The 26,057-nt window shown below is 46.6% G+C and overlaps 1 protein-coding gene across 1 annotated transcript in view; it reads left to right on the top strand.

Annotated features, from left to right (window-relative positions):
- Window positions 1-381: 381 nt before the first annotated feature.
- Window positions 382-26,057, top strand: part of LOC311145740 (fibronectin type III domain-containing protein 5b-like) — a gene marked incomplete at both ends in the record, with an annotated part of 62,018 nt that continues 36,342 nt past the window's right edge. Inside the window, one exon of the mRNA XM_084182027.1 lies at window positions 382-454. Within this exon, the coding sequence (XP_084038153.1) occupies window positions 382-454 (73 nt within the window). The remainder of the gene's footprint in view (window positions 455-26,057) is intronic.

The following is a 26,057-nucleotide window of genomic DNA, read 5'->3' as shown; positions in this document are numbered from 1 at the left end:
CCTGAGCACCACCCGACTTCAGTGGCACATATTTGTCTGGTCGTCTCTCGTCAATTTAAGTCTGGTCGTCTCTCGTCGAATTTAATGTCTATAATTATCTTTCCTAGTTGAGGTGGCGCGAGGAAGAGCGGTCGTGGGCGACACACACGAACAAGGTCCGCAGCATGTTAAGCTACTGTTGAATGCAGGTGGCAGAGTGCTGTCGCTGTCCCCGGTGCTGAATGCGCTCGCCAGCGGATCTGTGGCAAGTGTTGCGAGACAGTAAACGGCTTATGGTCGAGACAATACGCATGGACTGACGTGAATGCTGAACAACAGCCAGGCGGTTAACATAGCGCTGTTCAGAGTAAATGGGATCTCAAGTCCTCTAATGTTTGAAGGATGGAGAAATTGTTCCTGTCAACCGTGCCACTGCTAATTCTCAGCTGTCTAGGTGTCTCTCGCGTCTTAGCGGGTAAGTTAATATTTCTGTAGGCTAATTAAACATATATTTTTTCAGCAATTATTCACCCATGCATTCACGTATTTGCCTTGTAGTGAGAACGCTAAGGTTAATGTGCGAGCGTTAGGGAGATTGCATTGGTTTTCGTGCAAATAAACGATGGGAATAAGTGAATACTTGTCCTAATTTGTTTCTAATTGGCATTTAGGCTAGCCTATTCTGTGCAATGAATGACGAAGCTTGTGCGTGTAAGAACCTGTATTGATACAATGCTCCATTTTATACTGGTACTGGTCTATACTGGTGAAGAAACCATATAATTAGGTAATGCAATAGGATATATGTGGAATAAACACTCTATATGCTATGGAACAAGATCAGTTACGTTTCCGGATTTAAAGGCTAGACAAATTCATTTGCAACAATTCAGCACCAATCGTTTTTTATTGCCTACGTTATGTTTCCAGTATGTTTTAATTACTGTAGCCTATTTCATATTTAGTACAAATAAGCAAGAATAACACTAGACATTGAGCCAAGCAGTTGCGAAGTGATTACTTTCATAAGATTTAGACTCATATTATGTTAAACTGACTTAACCAAAACAGGTTTATAGATAACCAACTGTGTGTGTGTGTGTGTGTGTTTGTATGTGTGTGTGTGTGTGTATGTGTGTGTGTTCCAAGTCAAACTGACCTTTGAATTTAATTAAGCAGTACACTGTACAGGATCAAGCCTAATGTCCCAGGTAATGAAATAGCTTTAATAAAAGTAGATTATTTTACTATCCAGAAATCAAGTTTTCCGGCTATGAGTCACATGTACTGTTATCACATAATGATGGAGTAGGATAACAAATCTATACACATCTTATTAGGGCGGCAGGTAGCTTAGTGGTTAAGAGTGTTGTGCCAGTAACCGAAAGGTTGCTGGTTCTAATCCCCGAGCCGACTAGGTGAAAAATCTGTCAAGGCACTTAACCCTAATTGCTCCTGTAAGTCGCTCTGGATAAGAGCGTCTGCTAAATGACTAATTATTATATTTTTCTACACACATCACAGTAATATGTCATATCTATACAGCAGGGACCAAACTAACAGTGATTGTACCATTGGCACAGCTTGCAATACAATCTGTGGAGGAAAATAACAATTTCAAATTGTTCCTTGGAAGGCGTGCTGGCTGATCTATGCGTGGGAGTGAACCCGGGGAATAGACTGGTGAGAAGAACCTCAGCAGAATTTGTTACCCTATATTGTTCGCGCCCGAAACACTTTGAGTGCTGTGGCTTTCACCGCTCATCTTGACGGAGTGCTGCTCATCAAACTGACACACTACTGCAATCAGAATTCACCTCTGGTCCACGCCACCTTGCCCTCAACAGCGTTTACATTTCAGCTGGATTGCATTGCTCCCATTGGCCTCCTCTTTATACCACCTATCACTGTCTCTCTCTTTCTCACACACACTCATACATACACACAGACACTTAGACATACCCTAGACAAAGACAATTTCATGCACGCACGTACACACACACACATCTTACTGTGTAAACACATCACATTTCGCAAAAAGTGGAGTGCACATATGGGTGGCATGGGCTCATAATTGATTCATGCATTCTGATTGTGCTGGATGATTCAATAAAGCATTGATTCATGAGCCAGTCCTGCAGGCATTGCAGAGAGAATGCACTTCTAATCCCTCCTCCATCTACATCAACCTCCTTATAACCACAGCAACTTTCACCTATTGTATGATGTAATCTCACAAGACAGTACTGTACTAGAGAGACAATACACATACTGTAGCAATGCAGCTAGCCCCTAATTCATATATCTAATGGTGTTCTTCAATCCAGTGGACCTAGGTATACACAGAGTGTGCAGGCTTTTGTTCCAGTCCAGTACTAACACCCTGTGGGTCTCCAGGACCAGGATTGAAGAACACTCAGACAATCAGAGAGACCATTAAACCTCTTCCATCTCCTTAGTAGAAGTGTTGAGTGGAGAGTCAAGGGCACTTCTGGATGGAGATTGGATTGGAGTGGATTGGAGAGAACATTGCACTTGTCTAACATACTCTTAAGAATGTGTTTCTTCTGAAAAGTCTTCAGAAAGTCAATGTAGATGTCAAGCGACGTGTATGCGGTTAGCGAAGTCAAATGCAGGACACAGAGCGGCTGGCAACGTTCTTTACTGAACACAGTAAAATAAACGTACAAAACAACAAACCTCCAAAACAGGGAGGAAAACACAAAGATCCGTACATACGAGAAACTGCCGGAATGACAAACGAACAATCACACACAAAATAACCAAATGAGAGACAGGGGTTAATATAGGGAATACAATCCAACATAATGGGAAACAGGTGTAAACAATAAAGACCAAACAAGACAAACACCGAAACATCGATCGGCAGCAGCTAGTACTCCGGGGACGACGAACGCCGAAGCCTGCCCGAGCAAGGAGGAGGAGCAGCCTCGGCTGAATCCGTGACAGTACCCCCCCCTTGACGCGCGGCTCCAGCCGTGCGCCGACCCCGGCCTCGGGGCCGGCCAGGAGGACGCGGAGCAGGGCGAGTCGGATGACTCCGGTGGAAATCCCTCAATAGGGAGGGATCTAGGATGTCCCTCCTAGGGACCCAGCACCGTTCCTCTGGACCGTACCCCTCCCACTCCACGAGATACTGCAGACCCCCCATCCGAAGCCTCGAATCCACGATGGAACGGACTGAGTACGCCGGAGCCCCCTCGATGTCTAGTGGGGGCGGAGGAGCCTCTCGTATCTCATTCTCCTGGAGTGGACCAGCTACCACTGGCCTGAGGAGAGACACATGGAACGAGGGGTTAATGCGGTAATTAATGGCCAGTTGTAACCTATAACATACCTCGTTCAATCTCCTCAGGACTTTAAATGGTCCCACAAACCACCGACCCAGCTTCCGGCAGGGCAGGCGAAGGGGCAGGTTTCGGGTCGAGAGTCAGACCCGATCTCCCGGTGCATAAACTGGAGCCTCACTGCGGTGGCGATCGGCGCTCGCTTTATGCCGTCTGATAGCCCGCTGCAGATGGACATGCGCAGCGTTCCATGACACCTCTGAGCGCCGAAACCACTCATCCACCGCAGGGGCTTCGATCTGGCTCTGATGCCAGGGTGCCAGGACCGGCTGATAACCCAGCACACACTGAAAAGGCGTAAGATTAGTGGAGGAGTGGCGGAGTGAGTTTTGGGCTATCTCTGCCCAGGGGATATACCCCGACCACTCCTCCTGCCGGTCCTGTCAATAGGACCTCAGAAACCTACCCACATCCTGGTTTACTCTCTCCACCTGCACATTACTCTCAGGGTGAAAACCCGAGGTAAGGCTAATCGAGACCCCCAGACATTCCATAAACGCCCTCCAGACTCTAGAGGTGAACTGGGGACCCCCGATCAGACACTATATCCTCAGGCACCCCGTAGTGCCGGAAGACGTGAGTAAACAGGGCGTTGGCCGTTTGTAGGGCTGTAGGAAGACCTGGCATAGGAATGAGACGGCAGGCCTTAGAAAACCGATCCACAATGACCAAGATCGTGGTATTCCCCTGGGAGGGGGGAAGGTCCGTGACAAAATCCGTTGTGGAACGGGTAGGGGTTGTAACTTCCCTCTGGGCAGGTGTCTAGGCGCCTTACACTGGGCGCACACCGAGCAGGAAGAAACGTAAACCCTCACGTCTCTAGCTAAGGTGGGCCACCAGTACTTCCCACTAAGGCAGTGCACTGTCCGACCAATACCAGGATGACCAGAGGAGGGTGACGTGTGAGCCCAATATATCAGTTGATCACGGACCTCGAGCGGCACGTACCTCCGTCCCTCTGGACACTCTGGTTTAGTAGGGTCGGCACGTAACGCCCGCTCGATGTCCGCATCGACCTCCCACACCACCGGTGCCACCAGACAAGACTCCAGAAGTATGGGAGTGGGCTCAATGGACCTCTACTCTGTGTCATAATGTTGGGACAGGGCGTCTGACTTAGCGTTCTGTGACCCTGGTATATAAGTGCGCTTAAATACAAACCGGGTAAGAAACATGGCCCACCTAGCCTGACGAGGGTTCAGTTTCCTCGCTGCCTGGATGTACTCCAGGTTACGATGGTCAGTCAGAATGAGAAAAGGGTGTTTAGCCCCCTCAAGCCAATGCCTCCACACCTTCAGGGCTTGGACCACCGCTAGCAGCTCCCTGTCCCCCACGTCATAATTGCGTTCCGCCGGACTGAGCTTCTTAGAATAGAAAGCACAGGGGCAGAGTTTTGGAGGCGTGCCAGAGCGCTGAGACAGTATAGCACCGATCCCCGCCTCGGACGCATCCACCTCAACTTGGAACGCCAAAGAGGGATCCGGATGTGCCAGCACCGGGGCCGAGGTGAACAGGTCCTTCAGATGTCTAAGCGCCCTGTACGCCTCAGCCGACCACTGCAAACGCACCGGGCCCCCTCTTAGCAGGGAGGTGATGGGAGCTGCTACCTGTCCAAAGCCCCGGATAAACTTCCGGTAGTAATTGGCAAAACCCAAAAACCGTTGCACCTCCTTCACCGTGGTGGGAGTCTGCCAATTACGCACGGCTGAAACGCGGTCAATCTCCATCTTCACCCCTGACGCGGACAACCGATGTCCCAGGAAGGAGATGGACTCCTGGAAGAACAGACATTTCTCCGCCTTCACATACAGGTCATGCTCCAACAGTCTACCCAGCACCCGACGCACCAGGGACACATGCTCGGCTCGTGTAGCGGAGTATATTAGAATGTCATCAATATACACCACTACACCCTGTCCATGCAAATCCCGGAAAATCTCGTCCACAAATGATTGGAAGACTGAAGGAGCATTCATTAAACCGTATGGCATGATGAGGTACTCATAGTGACCCGAGGTGGTACTGAACGCTGTCTTCCACTCATCTCCCTCCTTAATGCGCACCAGGTTGTACGCGCTCCTGAGATCCAATTTTGTGAAGAATCGCGCCCCGTGTAATGACTCCGTCATACTAGCAATCAGAGGGAGAGGATAGCTGTATTTGATTGTAATCTGATTGAGACCACGGTAATCAATACACGGGCGTAAACCCCCATCCTTCTTCTTCACAAAAAAGAAACTCGAGGACGCAGGAGAAGTGTACGATCGTATGTATCCCTGTCTCAGAGATTCGGTGACGTATGTCTCCATAGCTGCCGTCTCCTCCTGAGACAGGGGATACACATGACTACGAGGAAGCGCAGCGCCTACCTGGAGGTCTATCGCACAATCCCCCTGTCGATGAGGTGGTAATTGAGTCGCCTTCTTTTTACAGAAGGCGAGTGCCAAATCGGCATACTCAGGAGGAATGTGCATGGTGGGAATTTGGTTCGGACTTTCCACCGTCGTTGCCCCTACGGAAACACCTACACACCGCCCGACACACTGATCACACCATCCCTTGAGAGCCCTCTGTTGCCATGAAATGTTGGGGTCATGAGATGTTAACCAGGGAAGTCCCAACACCACGGGAAACGCAGGAGAGTCAATCAAATACAACTGTATTATCTCCTCATGGCCTTCCTGCGTCTTCATCTTAAGTGGCGCTGTGACCTCCCTAATCAATCCCGACCCCAAAGGGCGGCTATCTAGGGCATGGATGGGGAAGGGCACATCAACTGGTACAATAGGAATCCCTAACTTATACGTGAACCGGCGATCGATAAAATTCCCAGCTGCGCCTGAATCTACTAGCGCCTTATGCTGGGAATGAGAAGAAACCTCGGGAAACACAACTTTAATACACATATGTACAACAGAGAGCTCTGGGTGAGATGGGTGCTTACTCACCTGGTATGACTCATCAGTGCGCGGCCTACTGCCTCGATTCCTAGGAGACCCTCCCCAGCACCGAACCCACCGACACACTGCGGCCACAGTTGGTGCAGGGGACGGCCTCTCTCCTGGTCTCTCTCCTTGTCTCCCTAGCACCAGCACCCCCGAGCTCCATAGGACTCGGCTCGGAAGTGCTGGGGGATGGAATGGACGGCCCTGACTCCTTACGTCCGCGGGTAGCCAACAGGGTATCTAGGCGAATCGACATGTCCACCAGCTGATCGAAGGTTGGTGTCCCTGCAGGCCAACTCCCGACGCACGTCCTCCCTCAGGCTGCACCTGTAGTGGTCGATGAGGGCCCTCTCATTCCATCCCGCATTGGCAGCCAGAGTCCGGAAGTCCAGTGCGAACTCCTGCGCACTCCTCTTCCCCTGTCTGAGGTGGAACAGACGCTCAACCGCCGCCTTCCCCTCTGGGGGATGATCGAACACCGCCCTGAAGCGGCGGGTGAACTCCGCATAGTTGACTGTAGCAGCGTCTATTCCCCCCCACTTGGCGTTGGCCCACTCCAGTGCCTTGCCGGACAGACAGGAGATGAGGGCGGACACGCTCTCGTATCCCGAGGGCACTGGGTGGATGGTTGCCAGGTAGAGTTCCACTTGGAGCAGGAAACCCTGACACCCGGCCGCGGTGCCATCATAAGCCCTCGGGAGCGAGAGCCGAATCCCACTGGACTCCGGAGGTGAGGCGATGGGTATAGCTGATGGTGGTGGTATCCTCGGAGGAGGTGTGGGCAAACCTCCTCTTTCCCATCGCTCCAAGGTGTTCATCACCCCTTCCATGGCGGTGCCAAGAGCCTGGATCATGGCCGCTTGTTGTGATACGCGCTCCTCCAGTGATCCATCTGGCACCGCCGCTCCTGCTGACTCCATGTCTAGGTGTGTGATTCTGTCAAGCGACGTGTATGCGGTTAGCGAAGTCAAATGCAGGACACAGAGCGGCTGGCAACGTTCTTAGTCAAATGCAGGACACAGAGCGGCTGGCAACGTTCTTTACTGAACGCAGTAAAATAAACGTACAAAACAACAAACCTCCAAAAGAGGGAGGAAAACACAAAGATCCGTACAAACGAGAAACTGCCGGAATGACAAACGAACAATCACACACAAAATAACCAAATGAGAGACAGGGGTTAATATAGGGAATACAATCCAACATAATGGGAAACAGGTGTAAACAATAAAGACCAAACAAGACAAACACCGAAACATCGATCGACAGCAGCTAGTACTCCGGGGACGACGAACGCCGAAGCCTGCCCGAGCAAGGAGGAAGAGCAGCCTCGGCTGAATCCGTGACAGTAGAGGAGAAAGGAAAGCATGACAGGTAACCAGAGGAGAGGGTATGAGAAGCTAGGTTGTGAGTAGGACGGATAGATTGACACAAGCGTGTGGGTGTGCGTCAACACGCTGTATACTTTACAGTTGTGATGTCCTTTAATGCGTTTCTGTTTATTGTGAGTCATAAAGTGTCAGTCACCCTGGACGACGAATGCAAAGCTAACGAGGGTGTAAATTCCACCAGCCATTTCCTGCTCTGAAACAGGCTCGCCATGAAACACAATATATTACTCAATCAAGAAATCAAATCAACCAATCAATCAATCAATCAAATCATTAAACAGTAACCAATTAGTAGAAAAGCCCAGCAAGTCCTCCTTTAGAGACCCTTTCATGTTCTGATGAACCGAGTAGCTGTTCTAAAATACCTTGTTTTTTGCTATATAATGTAATATGACTATTAAACTCCCCCTTTGAGGACTCTAATGCTGGTGAACCAGAGGAGTCTTGGCACTCCCTAACCCTGCCACAGATTCTCAGTAGCGGTAGTATATTAACTGTCAAGTGTCAAGTCATCACACCATCCACCTGGAGGAGTTACAGCACCCAGACAGAGTAGCCAAAGGTAGTTAAACACTCATCATCTCCACTCTACTGCCAAATCACTAGCTGGCTCAAAAGCTATTTCTAGAATATTTACTGGGAGGAGGTTTATCAGAAAAACACCTCAAATCACAGTATGTTAAACAAACTAGGGGGAGATACACTGTGGTTCCTGAAGGTCTGTCTTCAACAGTATTTCCTTGATGCCACTTTCTCTTTCTTCATTTTAGTCTACCATTGTTCTCCTTTATGCTAAATAATGCTGTGAATCTTTTGAAATATTAATAATGGTAATATTAGCCCGTAGCTACAGTTTTGAACGTCATCTGGCTTCAGTGACTAGGCCAGCCACTTCTGATTGGGTGAATCATCACTGTTTCAAAAGAACAGGCTGTTTAGACTTGGACAATACCCAGCAGACAGACACACAGCCAAAAGAGGAGGAAACAGAAAATGCATGGGGTTATGCAGCAAAGGGAGGGTAGCTTACACATACTACATGTATGAGGTCTGTTTGGAGGCAGGGCATTTTACGATATGAGTGGAGTGTGTGCCAGTGTGCATGCATGCATGAGTGTCTGCTTGAGTGTGTGTTTATGCGTGTGTGTGTGTGTGTGTGGAAACAGTTTAATAGTAATCATTCATTGGCTGGCTGTATTACTGAAATGTTCAATGAGTTATCTGGCAGTAGGTCTGTAGACAAAAGCAGAGAACTCTCTCAAGAGGGCACTTGCAGCTCAGCACACAGATAAGCTAAAGCCATTACCAGCACTAAGAAAGCACTAATAAAGCCATGTTCCCCCTGTTAATCAAACAGAACAGCTTTAATGACATGCTGGTGGTATTTTTGAACACAGTAGGCAAACACCAGAGAAAAGGCAAATGTCAGTGAGCACGAGCAGTGCTGAAGCACCAGCAAATAGCAGCAACAGAGATAAGTGGAATCTTCCTCAGACCAAAATAATGAGTCTGGTTGGTTTTGCCTTAACTCAGACACTGTAAAGAGAGAGGGGCCTTAGAGAGTGCTTAGACCACACTAACACACACACACACACACACACACACACACACACACACACACACACACACACACACAAACACACACACACAAACACAGGGCTGCTGATGCTCTGCTGCCTGCTCCTGCACATGACTCAAAGCCCTAGAGTGCACAGATTAAGATGGAGGACTAAGCCTTGTTGCTTTTCTGCTGGCTTCTGTGAGGGTATATTTAGGAACTGTTGTGTAAGGTTAACTGAAATACAACTCAACAAAACAGCATCTGTTCAGCATCTTTTTACAGTGGAAGTCATCTCAGCAGCTTATTTTCCAGCGCACCATGTAATGTGATCGATTGCACATTTTTTGTCATAGTCCATATTTTCTCCACTTCTGATCTCAGAGAGCTGAGATAGATGGAGATGAATGGATGTGCTTGTGCTTGTCTGAGACTGAGGGGCCTTGTTGCTGTCATTGAGAACACACAGTAGACAGACTTAGACAGACAGACAGACAGACAGACAGACAGACAGACAGACAGACAGACAGACAGACAGACAGACAGACAGACAGACAGACAGACAGACAGACAGACAGACAGACAGACAGACAGACAGACAGACAGACAGACAGACAGACAGACAGACAGACAGACAGTAGCTCCTGGCCATCAGGCCTGCGAGGTGGCACTGCCAACAGACTGACGTGTCCCTGCCATGTCTCTGACGCAGTCTGGAGTCTGCTCTGTTACCAAGAGTGGGTGGTGAGGAGGGGAATTGCAGGGGGTATTGGTGGGATGCCGAGCTGTTGGGGGGTGGTTGGTCCAATCTGCCATTTAGAGCCCATGAGTACAATATGATAATGGAGGGGTGGTGTGTGCCAGTGACTGTTATGGTGCTGTTATATGCTCCTGTTATACACACACACACACACACACACACACACGCACACGCACACACACACACACACACACACACACACACACACACACACACACACATAGCCCCCTCGGCAGCTCATCAGAGTGTAGAAATACAGTTATTATTTTCTCCTCTCTGTTAACGTCCTGGGGGATAACCCAGATGGTGGGAGTTACGCTAGTGTGCTTCCAGGAGTTTAGCTGTACCAGTCTCCCCCTCTCTCTCTCCCTGTAATAGCATACTGTCTAACTCTGCTCCCAGAGCTCTGCTGCACTAGTCCCAGTGCTAATCCTCTCTGCTGCTGCTGCACAGTATAAAACTCAAATTTTCCCTAGTCCTCCTGAAATTGTGTGTGTGTGCATGAGATACACTCTGTCTCCTGCTGCCAAATCCAGTGTAAGAGCTACAGGCCTGGGGACATTCAGGCCGTTCAGACAGGGAAGAGGGAGAGAGGCATGCCTCTCGCCACCACAGGCGCCTCTCAGAGCGGAACAGTCACGCTCACCAGGAGAAAGAGAGAAAGTGAGAGAGAGAAAAGGAAGAGAGAGAGGCACAGAGAAATATAAAACAAGAGAGGGAGAGAGAGGGAGACCAAGAGTGTGAGAGAAAAAAAGTGAGAGGGAAATGCAGTCAGACAGAGAAAGAAAGTGAGAGAGATATGGAGATTGAAAAAAGCAAGAGAAAGAGAGAAAGCCACATCTCTTTCTCACTCTCGCCCTCATCTCCATCCCAGTGCCAACCTTTTAAGCAGGAAGCTAAACATTACCACACCAGCTGCCTCACTGCTCAACAGAGTGGCTTACTCTGAGAGAGAGAGAGAGAGAGAGAGAGAGAGAGAGAGAGAGAGAGAGAGAGAGAGAGAGAGAGAGAGAGAGAGAGAGAGAGAGAGAGACAGAGAGAGAGACAGAGAGAGAGAGAGAGACAGAGAGAGAGACAGAGAGAGAGAGAGAGAGAGAGAGAGAGAGAGACAGGGAGAGAGAGAGACAGAGAGAGAGAGAGAGAGGGAAAGAGAGAGAGAGAGAGAGAGAGAGAGAGAGTGAGAGAGAGAGAGAGAGAGAGAGAGAGAGAAAGAAAGAGGAGAGAAATAGAGAGAATTAGACAGGAAGTGAGGGATGAGGAGAAAGAGTAAAACAGGGATGGAGAGATAGATGATGAGATAGAGAAAGAGAGCAAGAGAGTGGATAGGAGAGTGGAGTAGGTTACAGGGAAGTAGAGTGATGAATAGGAGCGAGTGAAAGAAGTAGAAAGAGAGAATAGTGAACAAAATCCTACCATGTTATGTGCTGTGTGTATTATGTGCCCATTGATTGTGTAGGAGCCTTGATAGGGACTATATTTAATTTGCAGTTAACAGACGAGCAGATGCACAGGCTTGTCAAATACTCAGCACCGACGCCCACGCTCCTTTAACTGGGTTGATTATGTTTCCACTTGCCACTGTAAGTGCATCGATGACGTCGTCCCCACAGTGACCGTACGTATATACCCCAACCAGAAGCCATGGATTACAGGCAACATCCGCACTGAGCTAAAGGGTAGAGCTGCCACTTTCAAGGAGCGGGACTCTAACCCGGACACTTATAAGAAATCCTGCTATGCCCTCCGACGAACCATCAAACAGGCAAAGAGTCAATACAGGACTAAGATTGTATCGTACTACACCGGCTCCGACGCTCGTCGGATATGGCAGGGCTTGAAAACTATTACAGACTACAAAGAAAAGCACAGCCGCGAGCTGCCCAGTGACACAAGCCTACCAGACAAGCTAAATCACTTCTATGCTCGCTTTCTAAGCAAGCAACACTGAAGCATGCATGAGAGCATCAGCTGTTATGGATGACTATGTGATCACGCTCTCCGTAGCCGATGTGAGTAAGACTTTTAAGCAGGTCAACATCCACAAGGCCGCAGGGCCAGACCGATTACTAGGACGTGTACTCCGAACATGCACTGACCAACTGGCAAGTGTCTTCACTAACATTTTCAACATGTCCCTGACTGAGTCTGTAATACCAACAGGTTTCAAGCAGACCACCATAGTCCCTGTGCCCAAGAACACTAAGATAACCTGCCTAAATGACTATCGACACGTAGCACTCACGTCTGTAGCCATGAAGTGCTTTGAAAGGCTGGTCATGGCTCACATCAACACCATTATCCCAGAAACCCTAGACCCACTCCAATTTGCATACCGCCCCAACAGATCCACAGATGACGCAATCTTTATTGCACTCCACACTGCCCTTTCCCACCTGGACAAGAGGAACACCTACGTGAGAATGCTATTCATTGACTACAGTTCAGCGTTCAACACCATAGTGCCCTCAAAGCTCATCACTAAGCTAAGGACCCTGGGACTAAACACCTCCCTCTGCAACTGGATCCTGGACTTCCTGATGGGCCACCCCCAGGTGGTAAGGGTAGGTAACAACACATCTGCCACGCTGATCCTCAACACGGGGGCCCCTCAGGGGTGCGTGCTCAGTCCCCTCCTGTACTCCCTCTTCACCAATGACTGGATGGCCAGGCACGACTCCAACACCATCATTAATTTTGTAGACGACACAACAGTGGTAGGCCTGATCACAGACAACGATGAGACAGCCTATAGGGAGGAGGTCAGAGACTTGGCCATGTGGTGCCAGGATAACAACCTCTCCCTCAACGTGATCAAGACAAGGGAGATGATTGTGGACTACAGGGAAAAAAAGAGGACTGAGCACGCCCCCATTCTCATCGACGGGGCTGTAGTGGAACAGGTTGAGTGCTTCAAGTTCCTTGGTGTCCACATCACCAACAAACTATTATGGTCCAAACACACCAAGACAGTTGTGAAGAGGGCATGACAAAGCCTATTTCCCCTCAGGAGACTGAAAATATTTGGCATGGGTCCTTAGATCCTCCAAAAGTTCTACAGCTGCACCATCGAGAGCATCCTGACTGGTTGCATCACTGCCTGGTATGGCAACTGTTCGGCCTCCGACCGCAAGGCACTACAGAGGGTAGTGCGTACGGCCCAGTACATCACTGGGGCCAAGCTTCCTGCCATCCAGGACCTCTATACCATGCGGTGTCAGAGGAAGGCCCTAAAAATGGTCAAAGATTCCAGCCACCCTAGTCATAGACTGTTCTCTCTGCTACCGCACGGCAAGCGGTACTGGAGCCCCAAGTCTAGGTCCAAAAGGTTTCTTAACAGCTTCTACCCCCCAAGCCATAAGACTCCTGAACAGCTAATCATGGCTACCCGGACTATTTGCATTGCCCCCTCCACCCCACCCCATCCCAGCCCCACCCCCTCTTTTGCGCTGCTGCTACTCTGTTCATTATCTATGCATAGTCACTTTAACTCTACCCACATGTACATATTACCTCAATTACCTTGACTAACCGGTGCCCCCACACATTGACTCTGTAACGGTACACCCTGTATATAGCCTCCCTACTGTTATTTTATTTTACTGCTGCTCTGGGCAAAAAGGCAAACTTATTGCATCATTCATTGAGTCATTTTTTTATTTTTTTTCAGATGGCTCATTCATCACAAAACCTACTGATATTGCCAACTACTTTAATGATTTTTTCATTGGCAAGATGAGCAAATTTAGGCATGACATGCTAGCAACAAACGCTGACACTACACATCCAAGTATATCTGACCAAATTATGAAAGACAAGCGTTGTAATTTTGAATTCCGTAAAGTGAGTGTGGAAGAGGTGAAAAATGATTGTTGTCCATCAATGACAAGCCACCGGGGTCTGACAACTTGGATGAAAAATTACTGAGGATAATTACGGACAATATTGCCACTCCTATTTGCCATATCATCAATTTAAGGCTACTAGAAAGTGTGTGTCCTCAGGCCTGGAGGGAAGCAAAAGTCATTCCGCTACCTAAGAATAGTAAAGCCCACTTTACTGGCTCAAATAGCCAACCAATCAGCCTGTTACCAACCCTTAGTAAACTTTAGGAAAAAATTGAATTTGACCAGATACAATGCTATTTTACTGAAAACAAATTGACAACAGACTTTCAGCACGCTTATAGGGAAGGACTTTCAACAAGCACAGCACTTACACAAATGACTGATGATTGACTGAGAGAAATTGATGATAAAAAGATTGTGGAGGCTGTATTGTTAGACTTTAGTGCGGATTTTGACATTATCGATCATAGTCTGCTGCTGGAAAAACGTATGTGTTATGGCTATACACCCCCTGCTATATTGTGGCTAAAGAGTTACCTGTCTAACAGAACACAGAGGGTGTCCTTTAATGGAAGCCTATCCAACATAATCCAGGTAGAATCAGGAATTTCCCAGGGCAGCTGTCTAGGCCCTTTACTTTGTTCAATCTTTACTAACGACATGCCACTGGCTTTGAGTAAAGCCAGTGTGTCTATGTATGCGGATGACTCAACACTATACACGTCAGCTACTACAGTGACTGAAATGACTGCAACACTTAACAAAGAGCTGCAGTTAGTTTCAAAATGGGTGGCAAGGAATAAGTTAGTCCTAAATATTAAAAAAACTAAAAGCATTGTATTTGGGACAAATCATTCACTAAACCCTGAACCTCAACTAAATCTTGTAATGAATAATGTAGAAATTGAGCAAGTTGAGGTGACTAAACTTCTTGGAGTAACCCTGGATTGTAAACTGTCATGGTCAAATCATATTGCTACAACAGTAGCTAACATGGGGAGAAGTCTGTGCGTAATAAAGCGCTACTCTGCCTTCTTAACAGCACTATCAACAAGGCAGGTCCTACAGGCCCTAGTTTTGTTGCTCCTGGACTACTGTTCAGTCGTGTGGTCAGGTGCCACAAAGAGGGACTTAGGAAAATTACAATTGGCTCAGAACAGGGCAGCACAGCTGGCCCTTAGATGTACACAGAGAGCTAACATTAATAATATGTATTTAAATCTCTCCTGGCTCAAAGTGGAGGAGAAACTGACTTCATCACTACTTGTATTTGTGAGAGGTATTGACATGTTGAATGCACTGTGCTGTCTGTTTGAACTACTTGCACACAGCTCGGACACCCATGCATACCCCACAAGACATGCCACCAGAGGTCTCTTCATGGTCCCCAAGTCCAGAACAGACTATGGGAGGCGCACAGTACTACATAGAGCCATGACTACATGGAACTCTATTCCACATCAAGTAACTCATGCAAGCAGTAAAATGTGATTTAAAAAACAGATACAAATACACCTTATGGAACAGCGGGGACTGTGAAGCAACACAAACATAGGCACAGACACATGCATACAAACACACAATAACATACACACTATACACACACGAACACAAGGATTTTGTGTTGTAGATATGTGGTAGTAGAGTAGGGGCCTGAGGGCACACACTTAATGTGTTGTGAAATCTGTTGTGAATGTATTGTAATGTTTTTAAAATTGTAACTGCCTTCATTTTGCTGGACCCCAAGAAGAGTAGCTGTTGCCTTGGCAGCAGCTAATGGGGATCCATAATAAATGAAAATACAAATACAAATCTGTGGTGCCGAGACCAGTATTCTTGTCTTCGTGGGACATCTGTTACACTCCTTTGCTTTTGAATTAGCTGCATCCTCAGCCGCGATACTACAGAACACAGCATTGATTTCCATACTCTGGCTTTTGACATTAAATTGCACGAGTGAGGGGGAGTGTGAGTGGGTGAGAGAGTGAGAGAGTGAGACGCTATTTCGGCGCCTGCCTCTTTACCGCTGTCTTGGCCGGCAGGTTGGAGAATTCATTTGGTAAAAGTAAATAACTAATTTCTCCTCAAAAGAGCCTTGGAGGTCTGCTTATCACAACACTCATTTGTGGAGTGGAGCTACTGTATGAGGAGTGAAAAGCCAGGGAAAAGCCAGACTCATGCATACACACACTGTTCTCTGTGGCTTTGGGCAAGGGGTTTGAAACCACACTTCAGTGGTTCGCATTCTGGGTTGTACATTTCCACAGTAAACCATAGACCATACCATTTTCTACGATAAACCAGGTCTTAATGAGCTCTTGGTTGGGAGCTGTCTGTGCCTCTATAACTCTGTATTTACTGCAAACCTGGACTGTATCTATTTACCCATACTGTACTTCTTCTGCCATTTAAAAACAGAGGAATGCATAATACAAACCATGTTAACAGTATGCAAGTGAGTCATAGCGTGCTGTATTTTAGAGGCTGTGGATTGATATGGGGGTGTTGGAGGGATGCAGAGATGATGAGGGGGTGGGGTTAGTGGTAGGGGGTGGTTGGAGGGATGCAGAGATGATGAGGGGGTGGGGTTAGTGGTAGGGGGTGGTTGGAGGGATGCAGAGATGATGAGGGGGTGGGGTCGTGGTAGGGGGTGGTTGTTGTATCCCAAGCCTTAACTTTTAACTTCTACTGTCTGAAGTGGAGGAGGCACTGAGCAGCTCCCACTGAAGTGTCAGTCCTCCTGAGAACTGTTTACACTCAGAAGGACTAGGAGACTGTCTGCAGCCCACCTGTCAGGAGAGGCCCTACTGGAGCACAAACACACCAACCACATCAATGGAGACAGGTACAGATGAAGGGAGAGGGAGAGGGAAAGCATTTTAAAGATAGCTTTGTTGAGTCAGATAGAGAAGAAAAGAGAGAATGGCTGAACGAAAGAGGAGGGAAAGAGAGTGTCTATGAGAAAGATGGAGCGGAAGAGAAAGAGTGACCAAGAGAACAGGAAAATTAATTGTTCCCTGGGCCCCATGCAGCGGCAATAAGCAATGGCGATAGAGTGAGATTCAACAGCTAGATCTAATAAAACAGGTGATAGTGCATTCATAATTGAACATGCCATTGTGTTATGGCTCCCAGTCTCTCCCTGTGCGCCTATCGCAGACCTTAATTATTCAACAGCTGCTTTAGATGCCAAATGAGACACATTAACTATATTGTTCCAACTCTGCCTCAGCCTTTCCTGCTGTTTCTTTAACTGCTGTGGGTGTGAAAGTGAGTATGTGACTGCCAGTATGCGTGCGTGTGTGTGTGTGTGTGTGTGTGTGTGTGTGTGTGTGTGTGTGTGTGTGTGTGTGTGTGTGTGTGTGTGTGCGCACAGTGTGCACATGTGTAGATAGGGAAAGGAGTGGGCGCAAAGGTCCTCTCTGGCAAACTACAGATCAGCACAAACCACTGATTTCTCTATCATTAACTATGAATGAACAAAGAATACACCTGCCAACTGTATTTGATAATGCAGGGACATACTGCACAGTACAGTCAGCCTAAGGAAGAGTAGGAATGACTGGGAAGCACAAAGGGAGAAGTGTTTGCTCTTGCAATCTCAATGACACATTTGGAGGATATTGAAAAGCCACTTGTAATTCCCCCGGCGTGCTCGTTAGCAGCAGGCGAGGACGTGTTAATGAACATGTGCTAATTTATCACCGCTCATATCCCCAGCAGGGCAGGCTATGGCTGAGACAGCAACCCAAGGTTCACTTAATTTGCCTGTTCATGGTCTCTCCCCACTGGGCACAGACGTCAATTCAACGTCTATTCCACGTTGGTTCATAGTAATTTCATTGAAATTACGTGGAAACAACGTTGATTCAACCAGGGTGTGCCCATTGGGTCAATGCACACACACATCAGAGAGAAGCACCACCGTATGGGTCCACTTTGATATTCTACTCCCCTCAGCTATTACTGCCAGCATGCCTGTCCATGTGATATTTACCAATGAAATGAGAAGGGTGTCTCTGATTGCTGAGCAGTAAGAGCTGTAAGAACACAGAGGCGTGAAAGGATGAAATGCTGCAGGACCACACCAGGGTCTAAGATCAGCAAAGCAACTCAGTCAGAATCCGCCTTGGTTCAACACTCAGAAAGAATCAGCCTTGGTTCAACACTCAGAGAGTGCATCTCTCTGGGACAGATGGACAGTACAGAGGGAAGAAAGGTCACAGGGGCAAGTGTGCCCACATCTCTGTCTGTATTAATATGTGGCTTGTGTCACAGCAGTGCAGAGAGAGAGAGAAACAAAGAAAGGTTGGTCTGAGGAGAGAGAGAGAGAGACAGAGAGAGAGAGAGAGAGAGAGAGAGAGAGAGAGAGAGAGAGAGAGAGAGAGAGAGAGAGAGAGAGAGAGAGAGAGAGAGAGAGAGAGCGGCTAGTCTGAGCTGAGAGAGAAGGGCCTGGGGAGGCCAGAGAAGAACGTTCATTAATGAGAATGAGACTAGGTGGGAGACAGCCAGGGTGTGTGTGTGTGTGTTTGTGTGTGTGTGTGTGTGCAAGTTCTTAAAGGTCCAATACAGCCGTTTTTTTTTCCAAAATCAAATCATTTCTGGGTAACAATTACAACTAGCTCTCACAGTATCACGTCAGAATATTGGTTTGGGATAGGCTTAAAAACAAAAATCTCAAAAACAACTTTCTATCGCTGGATTCGAACTTGCAACCTTTGTAATCAGAGAAAGATGCTTACGCCCAAACATACAGCCTTGCTCGTCTATATACCCCTCTCCTTGGAAGTCTGCAGTACTTGTGTTTGAAAGACTTCAGCCACCCTCGAGCAGTGCTCTGTAATGAAGGAAGATGTTAGTGAGCTGTCACCCCCTGAAAACTGTCATCCTCATGACCCGGCCCAGCGCTCCACACACTACTGCCTGTCACTCTGATGACTCTAACAAAGACACTCCGGTGTCTGCTCCCTCACAAGCATGCACACACACACACACACACACACACACACACACACACGTCATGCACCCATTATTTTAGAGGAGGCACGAAGTACGTGAGAATGTTGGGGGGATTTTTCATACACAGCTTTTTCCTGCAATCTAATTCTATGTAAAAAATATCAAAAATGTTCTGTACCAGGGGTGTAGTGCTGCCGGAGCGTGGAGGATGGCGCTCTATCACTTTTTTCAATTTGAGAATACACTATTGCACGGAGGTGGTAGAACTATTTCTGGAAAATGTATTCTAAAAAATCTAAATAAATTGTATTTAATTACCACAAAAACTCCATGTAAACGATAGAATGACAAACCAAATAAATATGAATAGCAGCCTAGAGGTAAATGGTGGTTTCCTCCCTGTCTTCTCTCTAGCGGTGGCGAGAATGATGAAGAACTATACTGAAAAAATATATAAACGCAATATGCAACAATTTCAAAGATTTTACTGAGTTACAGTACATAGAAGGAAATCCGTGAATTGAAACAAATTCATTAGGCCCTAATCTATGGATTTCACATGATTGGGCAGGGGCGCAGCCATGTGTGGGCCTGGGAGGGCATAGGCCCACTTACTGGGGAGCCAGACCCAGCCAATCAGAATGAGTTTTTCACCACAAAAGGGCTTTATTACAGACAGAAATACTCCTCAGCACCCTCCCTCCGCCTCCTCAGACGATCCCGCAGGTGAAAAAAATGGATGTGGAGGTCCTGGGCTGGCGTGGTTACATGTGGTCTGCGGTTGTGAGGCCGGTTGGATGTACTGCCAAATTCTCTAAAACGACGGCTTATGGTAGAGAAATTAACATTAAATTCTCTAGCAACAGCTCTGTTGGACATTCCTGCAGTAAGCATGCCAATTGCACGCTCCCCTTAAAACTTGAGACATCTGTGGCATTGTGTTGTGTGACAAAACTGCACATTTTAGAGTGGACTTTTATTGTCCCCAGCACAAGGTGCACGTGTGTAATGATCAACACCATTATCCCAGAAACCATAGACCCACTCCAATTTGCATACCACTCCAACAGATCCACAGATGATGCAATCTCTATTGCACTCCACACTGCCCTTTTCCACCTGGACAAGAGGAACACCTACATGAGAATGCTATTCATTGACTACAGCTCAGCGTTCAACACCATAGTGCCCTCAAAGCTCATCAATAATCTAAGGACCCTGGGACTAAACACCTCCCTCTGCAACTGGATCCTTGACTTCCTGATGGGCCGCCCCCAGGTGGTAAGGGTAGGTAACAACACATCTGCCACGCTGATTCTCAACAAGGGGGCCCCTCAGGGGTGCGTGCTCAGTCCCCTCATGTACTCCTTGTTGACCCATGACTGGATGGCCAGGCATGACTCCAACACCATCATTAAGTTTGCCGACGACACAACAGTGGTAGGCCTGATCACCGACAACGATGAGACAGCCTATAGGGAGGAGGTCAGAGACCTGGCCATGTGGTGCAAGGATAACAACCTCTCCCTCATCGTGATCAAGACAAAGGAGATAATTGTGGACTACAGGAAAAAAAAGAGGACTGAGCACGCCCCCATTCTCATCGACTGCGCTGTAGTGGAACAGGTTGAGAGCTTCAAGTTCCTTGGTGTCCACATCACCAACAAACTATCATGGTCCAAACACACCAAGACAGTCGTGAAGAGGGCACGACAAAGCCTATTCCCCCTCAGGAGACAGAAAAGATTTGGCATGGGTCCTCAGATACTCAAAAAGTTATACAGCTGCACCATCGAGAGCTTCCTGACTGGTTGCATCACTGCCTGGTATGGCAACTGGTATGGCAACTGCTCGGCCTCCGACCGCAAGGCACTACAGAGGGTAGTGTGTACGGCCCAGTACATCACTGGGGCCAAGCTTCCTGCCATCCAGGACCTCTATGCCAGGCGGTGTCAAAGACTCTAGCCATCCTAGTCATAGACTGTTCTCTCTGCTACCGCATGGCAAGCTGTACCGGAGCGCCAAGTCTAGGTCCAAAAGGCTTCTTAACAGCTTCTACCCCCAAGCCATAAGACTCCTGAACAGGTAATCATGGCTACCCGGACTATTAACATTTTATTTGATTTTATTTGATCAGTTTCTTGATATGCCACACCGAGCCGGCATGGTGGAAAGATCTGCTGTTCTGCCCTTGAGCAAGGCAGTTAACCCCTAACAACAACTGCTCCCCGGGCACCGATGACGTGGACCTCGGTTAAGGCAGCCCCCAACACATCTCTGATTCAGATGGGTTGGGTTAAATGCTGAAAACACATTTCGGTTGAATGCGTTCAGTTGTGCAACTGACTAGGTATCCCCTTTCCCAATACAATGAAATGCCTACTAGCAATAACGCTCCCGTCGCAAACAGTACAATGATATTAAGCTGTAGGTATTTACATAAGGCTATAGCCTACAAATAGCCATACCATGTAGTTGTAGGCTATAGGCCTACTGCAAATTATTGTTGTTTGTTCCTGAACTGACCGAATGTGCAGAGCTATCCTTCAGCACCACAAGTTGGTTAAACTTCTTTAACATCATTGCACGATCCTGGTGTTGTCCTTTCAGCACCACGAAGGGTGCTCCAATCGATTAAAATGACATCTCATCAAGATCTGTTGTCTACGCCTAATAGTCCTACTCATCAGTTATTATTATTATTACAAATAGAAGATTGTCACTTCTCACCATGTTGCTTGTTTAGTAAAGTTAGATCAAAGCTGAATCATTGTCTGGCAAGATCACATAATGATTAATTTGCATTTTACATAACAGAACCGAATATACATCGGAAGTTTACATACACCATAGCCAAATACATTTAAACTCAGTTTTTCACAATTCCTGACATTTAATCCTAGTAAAAATTCCCTGTTTTAGGTCAGTTAGGATCACCACTTTATTTTAAGGATGTGAAATGTCAGAATAATAGTAGAGAGAATGAATTATTTCAGCTTTTATTTCTTTAATCACATTCCCAGTGGGTCAGAGGTTTACACACACTCAATTAGTATTTGGTAGCATTGCCTTTAAATTGTTTAACTTGGGTCAAACGTTTCGGGTAGCCTTCCACAAGCTTCCCACAATAAGTTGGGTGAATTTTGGCCCATTCCTCCTGACAGAGCTGGTGTAACTGAGTCAGGTTTTAGGCCTCCTTGCTCGCACATGCTTTTTCAGTTCTGCCCACACATTTTCTATAGGATTGAGGTCAGGGCTTTGTGATGGCCACTCCAATACCTTGACTTTGTTGTCCTTAAGCCATTTTGCCACAACTTTGGAAGTATGCTTGGGGTCATTGCCCAATTGGAAGATCCATTTGCGACCAAGCTTTAACTTCCTGACTGATGTCTTGAGATGTTGCTTCAATATATCCACATAATTTTCCTTCCTCATGATGCAAACCGTAGTCTGGCTTTTTTATGGTGGTTTTGGAGCAGTGGTTTCTTCCTTGCTGAGAGGCCTTTCAGGTTATGTCGATATAGGACTCGTTTTACTGTGGATATAGATGCTTTTGTACCTGTTTCCTCCAGCATCTTCACAAGGTCCTTTGCTGTTGTTCTGCGATTGATTTGCACTTTTCGCACCAAAGTACGTTCATCTCTAGGCGACAGAACGCGACTCCTTCCTGAGCGGTATGACGGCTGCGTGGTCCCATGGTGTTTATACTTGCGTAGTATTGTTTGTACAGATGAACATGGTACCTTCAGGCGTTTGGAAATTGCTCCCAAGGATGAACCAGACTTGTGTAGGTCTGGCTGATTTATTTTGATTTTCCCATGATGTCAAGCAAAGAGGCACTGCGTTTGAAGGTAGGCCTTGAAATACATCCACAGGTACACCTCCAATCGACTCAAATGATGTCAATTAGCCTATCAGAAGCTTCTAAAGCCATGACATCATTTTCTGGAACTTTCCAAGCTGTTTAAAGGCACAGTCAACTTAGTGTATGTAAACTTCTGACCCACTGGAATTGTGATACAGTGAATTATAAGTGAAATAATCTGTCTGTTAACAATTGTTGGAAAGATTACTTGTGTCATGCACAAAGTAGATGTCCTAACCGACTTGCCAAAACTATAGTTCGTTAACAAGAAATGTGTGGAGTGGTTGAAAAACGAGTTTTAATGACTCCAACCTAAGTGTATGTAAACTTCCGACTTCAACTGTATTACCATAGCTTAGTAGGCCTACTGTTACACCAAAAACACTTCCTCATTTCTAGTAAGATTTTAGGATGGTTAGCTGAAGCTGAATAGTTTTTTTTTTTTTTCACATGCGCCAAAACTCAACAGTGCGCGCCACTAGGCAGGAAATATGCTTTGATTTAAACAAACTACAAGAAAGGCTAATAGTTTGTTAACACCATCTGCCCTAATTTGCTCACGAAACAGTAATTCAAGAAGATCTAAATGCATATTCCCATGAAACTGATTGAGATCAATCAAATGATTGGCATGGAGATGCAGTTTGGACATTTCACCAGTAAACCATAAATAATTATAATTCACGATTGACAGTGATGATGGCCTATTTTTAAATTAGGTAGCCTATGCCTAACTTGGTGTTTGAGGGTATTAAAAATATACATTTTTCTTGAGACAGTATGTGTGGGTCAGACGTGTCATGTGTCAAATGTGCATCGGTAGGACGGAGTCAGGCGCAGGACACAGAACTGAGTACACGACATACTTTACTCTAAAAAAACAAACACTAATTTCCACACAGGGAAAACACACCAGCTCACAAAAGTGTATGACACAACACAACAAACAAACACTCACAAAACCATGTTGGAACCAGAGGGTTAAATAGGGAAATAATCATAATGCAATGGGAGCCAGGTGTGTACAAACAAGACAAAACAAATGGAAAACAGAAACGTAGATCGGTGGCAGCTAGAAAGCCGGTGACGACGACCGCCGATAGCCGCCCGCACAAGGAGAGGCACCAACTTCGGCGGAAGTCGTGACAAGACGTTGCAATTGGAGAATGTATTTTATGCATATTCTATAATGATAAGCTATTCAGGTGGATACATCTGTCGGTGCAAAAAAAAAAAAACACCACTGCTTGTCATTATAATCAGGGTGTCATTCTGACTGTTGTAAATCACACATCTCATTATACTGCACTAACATGCCTACCCACTGGGCACAGACGTCAGTTCAACATCTAGTTTTGATGTGCATTTGGTTTATTTGTCAACTAATGTGAATTCAATGTGAAGTCAACAAAAAAATAAGTTATGTTGAAAATATACGAAATTCCCTTGACATTGACGACTTTTTGCAAATCCTATCAGTTTTCCAGGTTGATTCAATGTCATCACATATCATTTTTTGTGGGGCGTCATAGAGCCAAACGGAGAACAATCAGATTTACTTTAATCAAACTGACTCAGTGACTGGAAGTACTCTGTCTGTCTGTCTGTCTCGCTCTCCTGCTCCGTCATAACCACTCATTCACAAGTTGGGTTATCATGCACAGAACTGACAATACACAAAGCAAATGTGTGTGTGTGCGTGCGTGTTTGCGTGCATCCATGCGTGCGAATGCACAAACAACTGATTTGTGTCACAGTCACAGAAATGTATGTATGTATCCCCCAGCTGACGACGTTGGGAACTAAACACTGTCTGTCACAGCACATTTAGACCGGGGAGTTGGTTTAGTGCTGGTTGCTGTGTGTCTCCACTGCCAGTCCCTGGAGAGCAGTGGGACCAACCCACATTATGATTAATAAAGAGACAATGAGTGTGATCTGTCACACAGGCTCGTTTACGGTGCTGCCTGCATGCCAGCCGACCAGCCTGCCTGGGTTACACTTCCCTGCAGCTTTTTACGGAATCCCAAACAAACAAACACAAACTCTAGAGTCAAAAGAAACGAACAGCAACCCAAAACCAACATGTAAAAACATCCACCTGAGATTTGGTGGTTGGTGTTTGGTGCTCTGCACTAGAACAAGGCGCTTCACACTGCATCCACCTCTCATCTGTTGTTATTCTTTGTGTCAACAGTAGGCCAAACTACAGAAGAGGAGTACATCCCAAATGGCACCCTATTCCCTTTATATTGCACTACTTTTGTAGCGTGGTAATATTTGATATGTATACATATTACAGTGGGGAAGAAAAGTATTTAGTCAGCCACCAATTGTGCAAGTTCTCCCACTTAAAAAGATGAGAGAGGCCTGTAATTTTCATCATAGGTACACGTCAACTATGACAGACAAAATGAGAAATTTTTTCTCCAGGAAATCACATTGTAGGATTTTTAATGAATTTATTTGCAAATTATGGTGGAAAATAAGTATTTGGTCAATAACAAAAGTTTCTCAATATTTTGTTATATACCCTTTGTTGGCAATGACACAGGTCAAACGTTTTCTGTAAGTCTTCACAAGGTTTTCACACACTGTTGCTGGTATTTTGGCCCATTCCTCCATGCAGATCTCCTCTAGAGCAGTGATGTTTTGGGGCTGTCGCTGGGCAACACAGACTTTCAACTCCCTCCAAAGAGTTTCTATGGGGTTGAGATCTGGAGACTGGCTAGGCCACTCCAGGACCTTGAAATGCTTCTTACGAAGCCACTCCTTCGTTGCCCGGGCGGTGTGTTTGGGATCATTGTCATGCTGAAAGACCCAGCCACGTTTCATCTTCAATGCCCTTGCTGATGGAAGGAGGTTTTCACTCAAAATCTCACGATACATGGCCCCATTCATTCCTTCCTTTACACGGATCAGTCGTCCTGGTCCCTTTGCAGAAAAACAGCCCCAAAGCATGATGTTTCCACCCCCATGCTTCACAGTAGGTATGGTGTTCTTTGGATGCAACTCAGCATTCTTTGTCCTCCAAACACGACGAGTTGAGTTTTTACCAAAAAGTTCTATTTTGGTTTCATCTGACCATATGACATTCTCCCAATCCTCTTCTGGATCATCCAAATGCACTCTAGCAAACTTCAGACGGGCCTGGACATGTACTGGCTTAAGCAGGGGGACACATCTGGCACTGCAGGATTTGAGTCCCTGGCAGCGTAGTGTGTTACTGATGGTAGGCTTTGTTACTTTGGTCCCAGCTCTCTGCAGGTCATTCACTAGGTCCCCCCGTGTGGTTCTGGGATTTTTGCTCACCGTTCTTGTGATCATTTTGACCCCACGGGGTGAGATCTTGCGTGGAGCCCCAGATCGAGGGAGATTATCAGTGGT

This window comes from Coregonus lavaretus (assembly GCF_964263955.1).
Source record: "Coregonus lavaretus genome assembly, chromosome: 18".
Taxonomy (NCBI): Eukaryota; Metazoa; Chordata; class Actinopteri; order Salmoniformes; family Salmonidae; genus Coregonus; species Coregonus lavaretus.
This window is presented reverse-complemented; position numbering and strand designations above follow the sequence as displayed.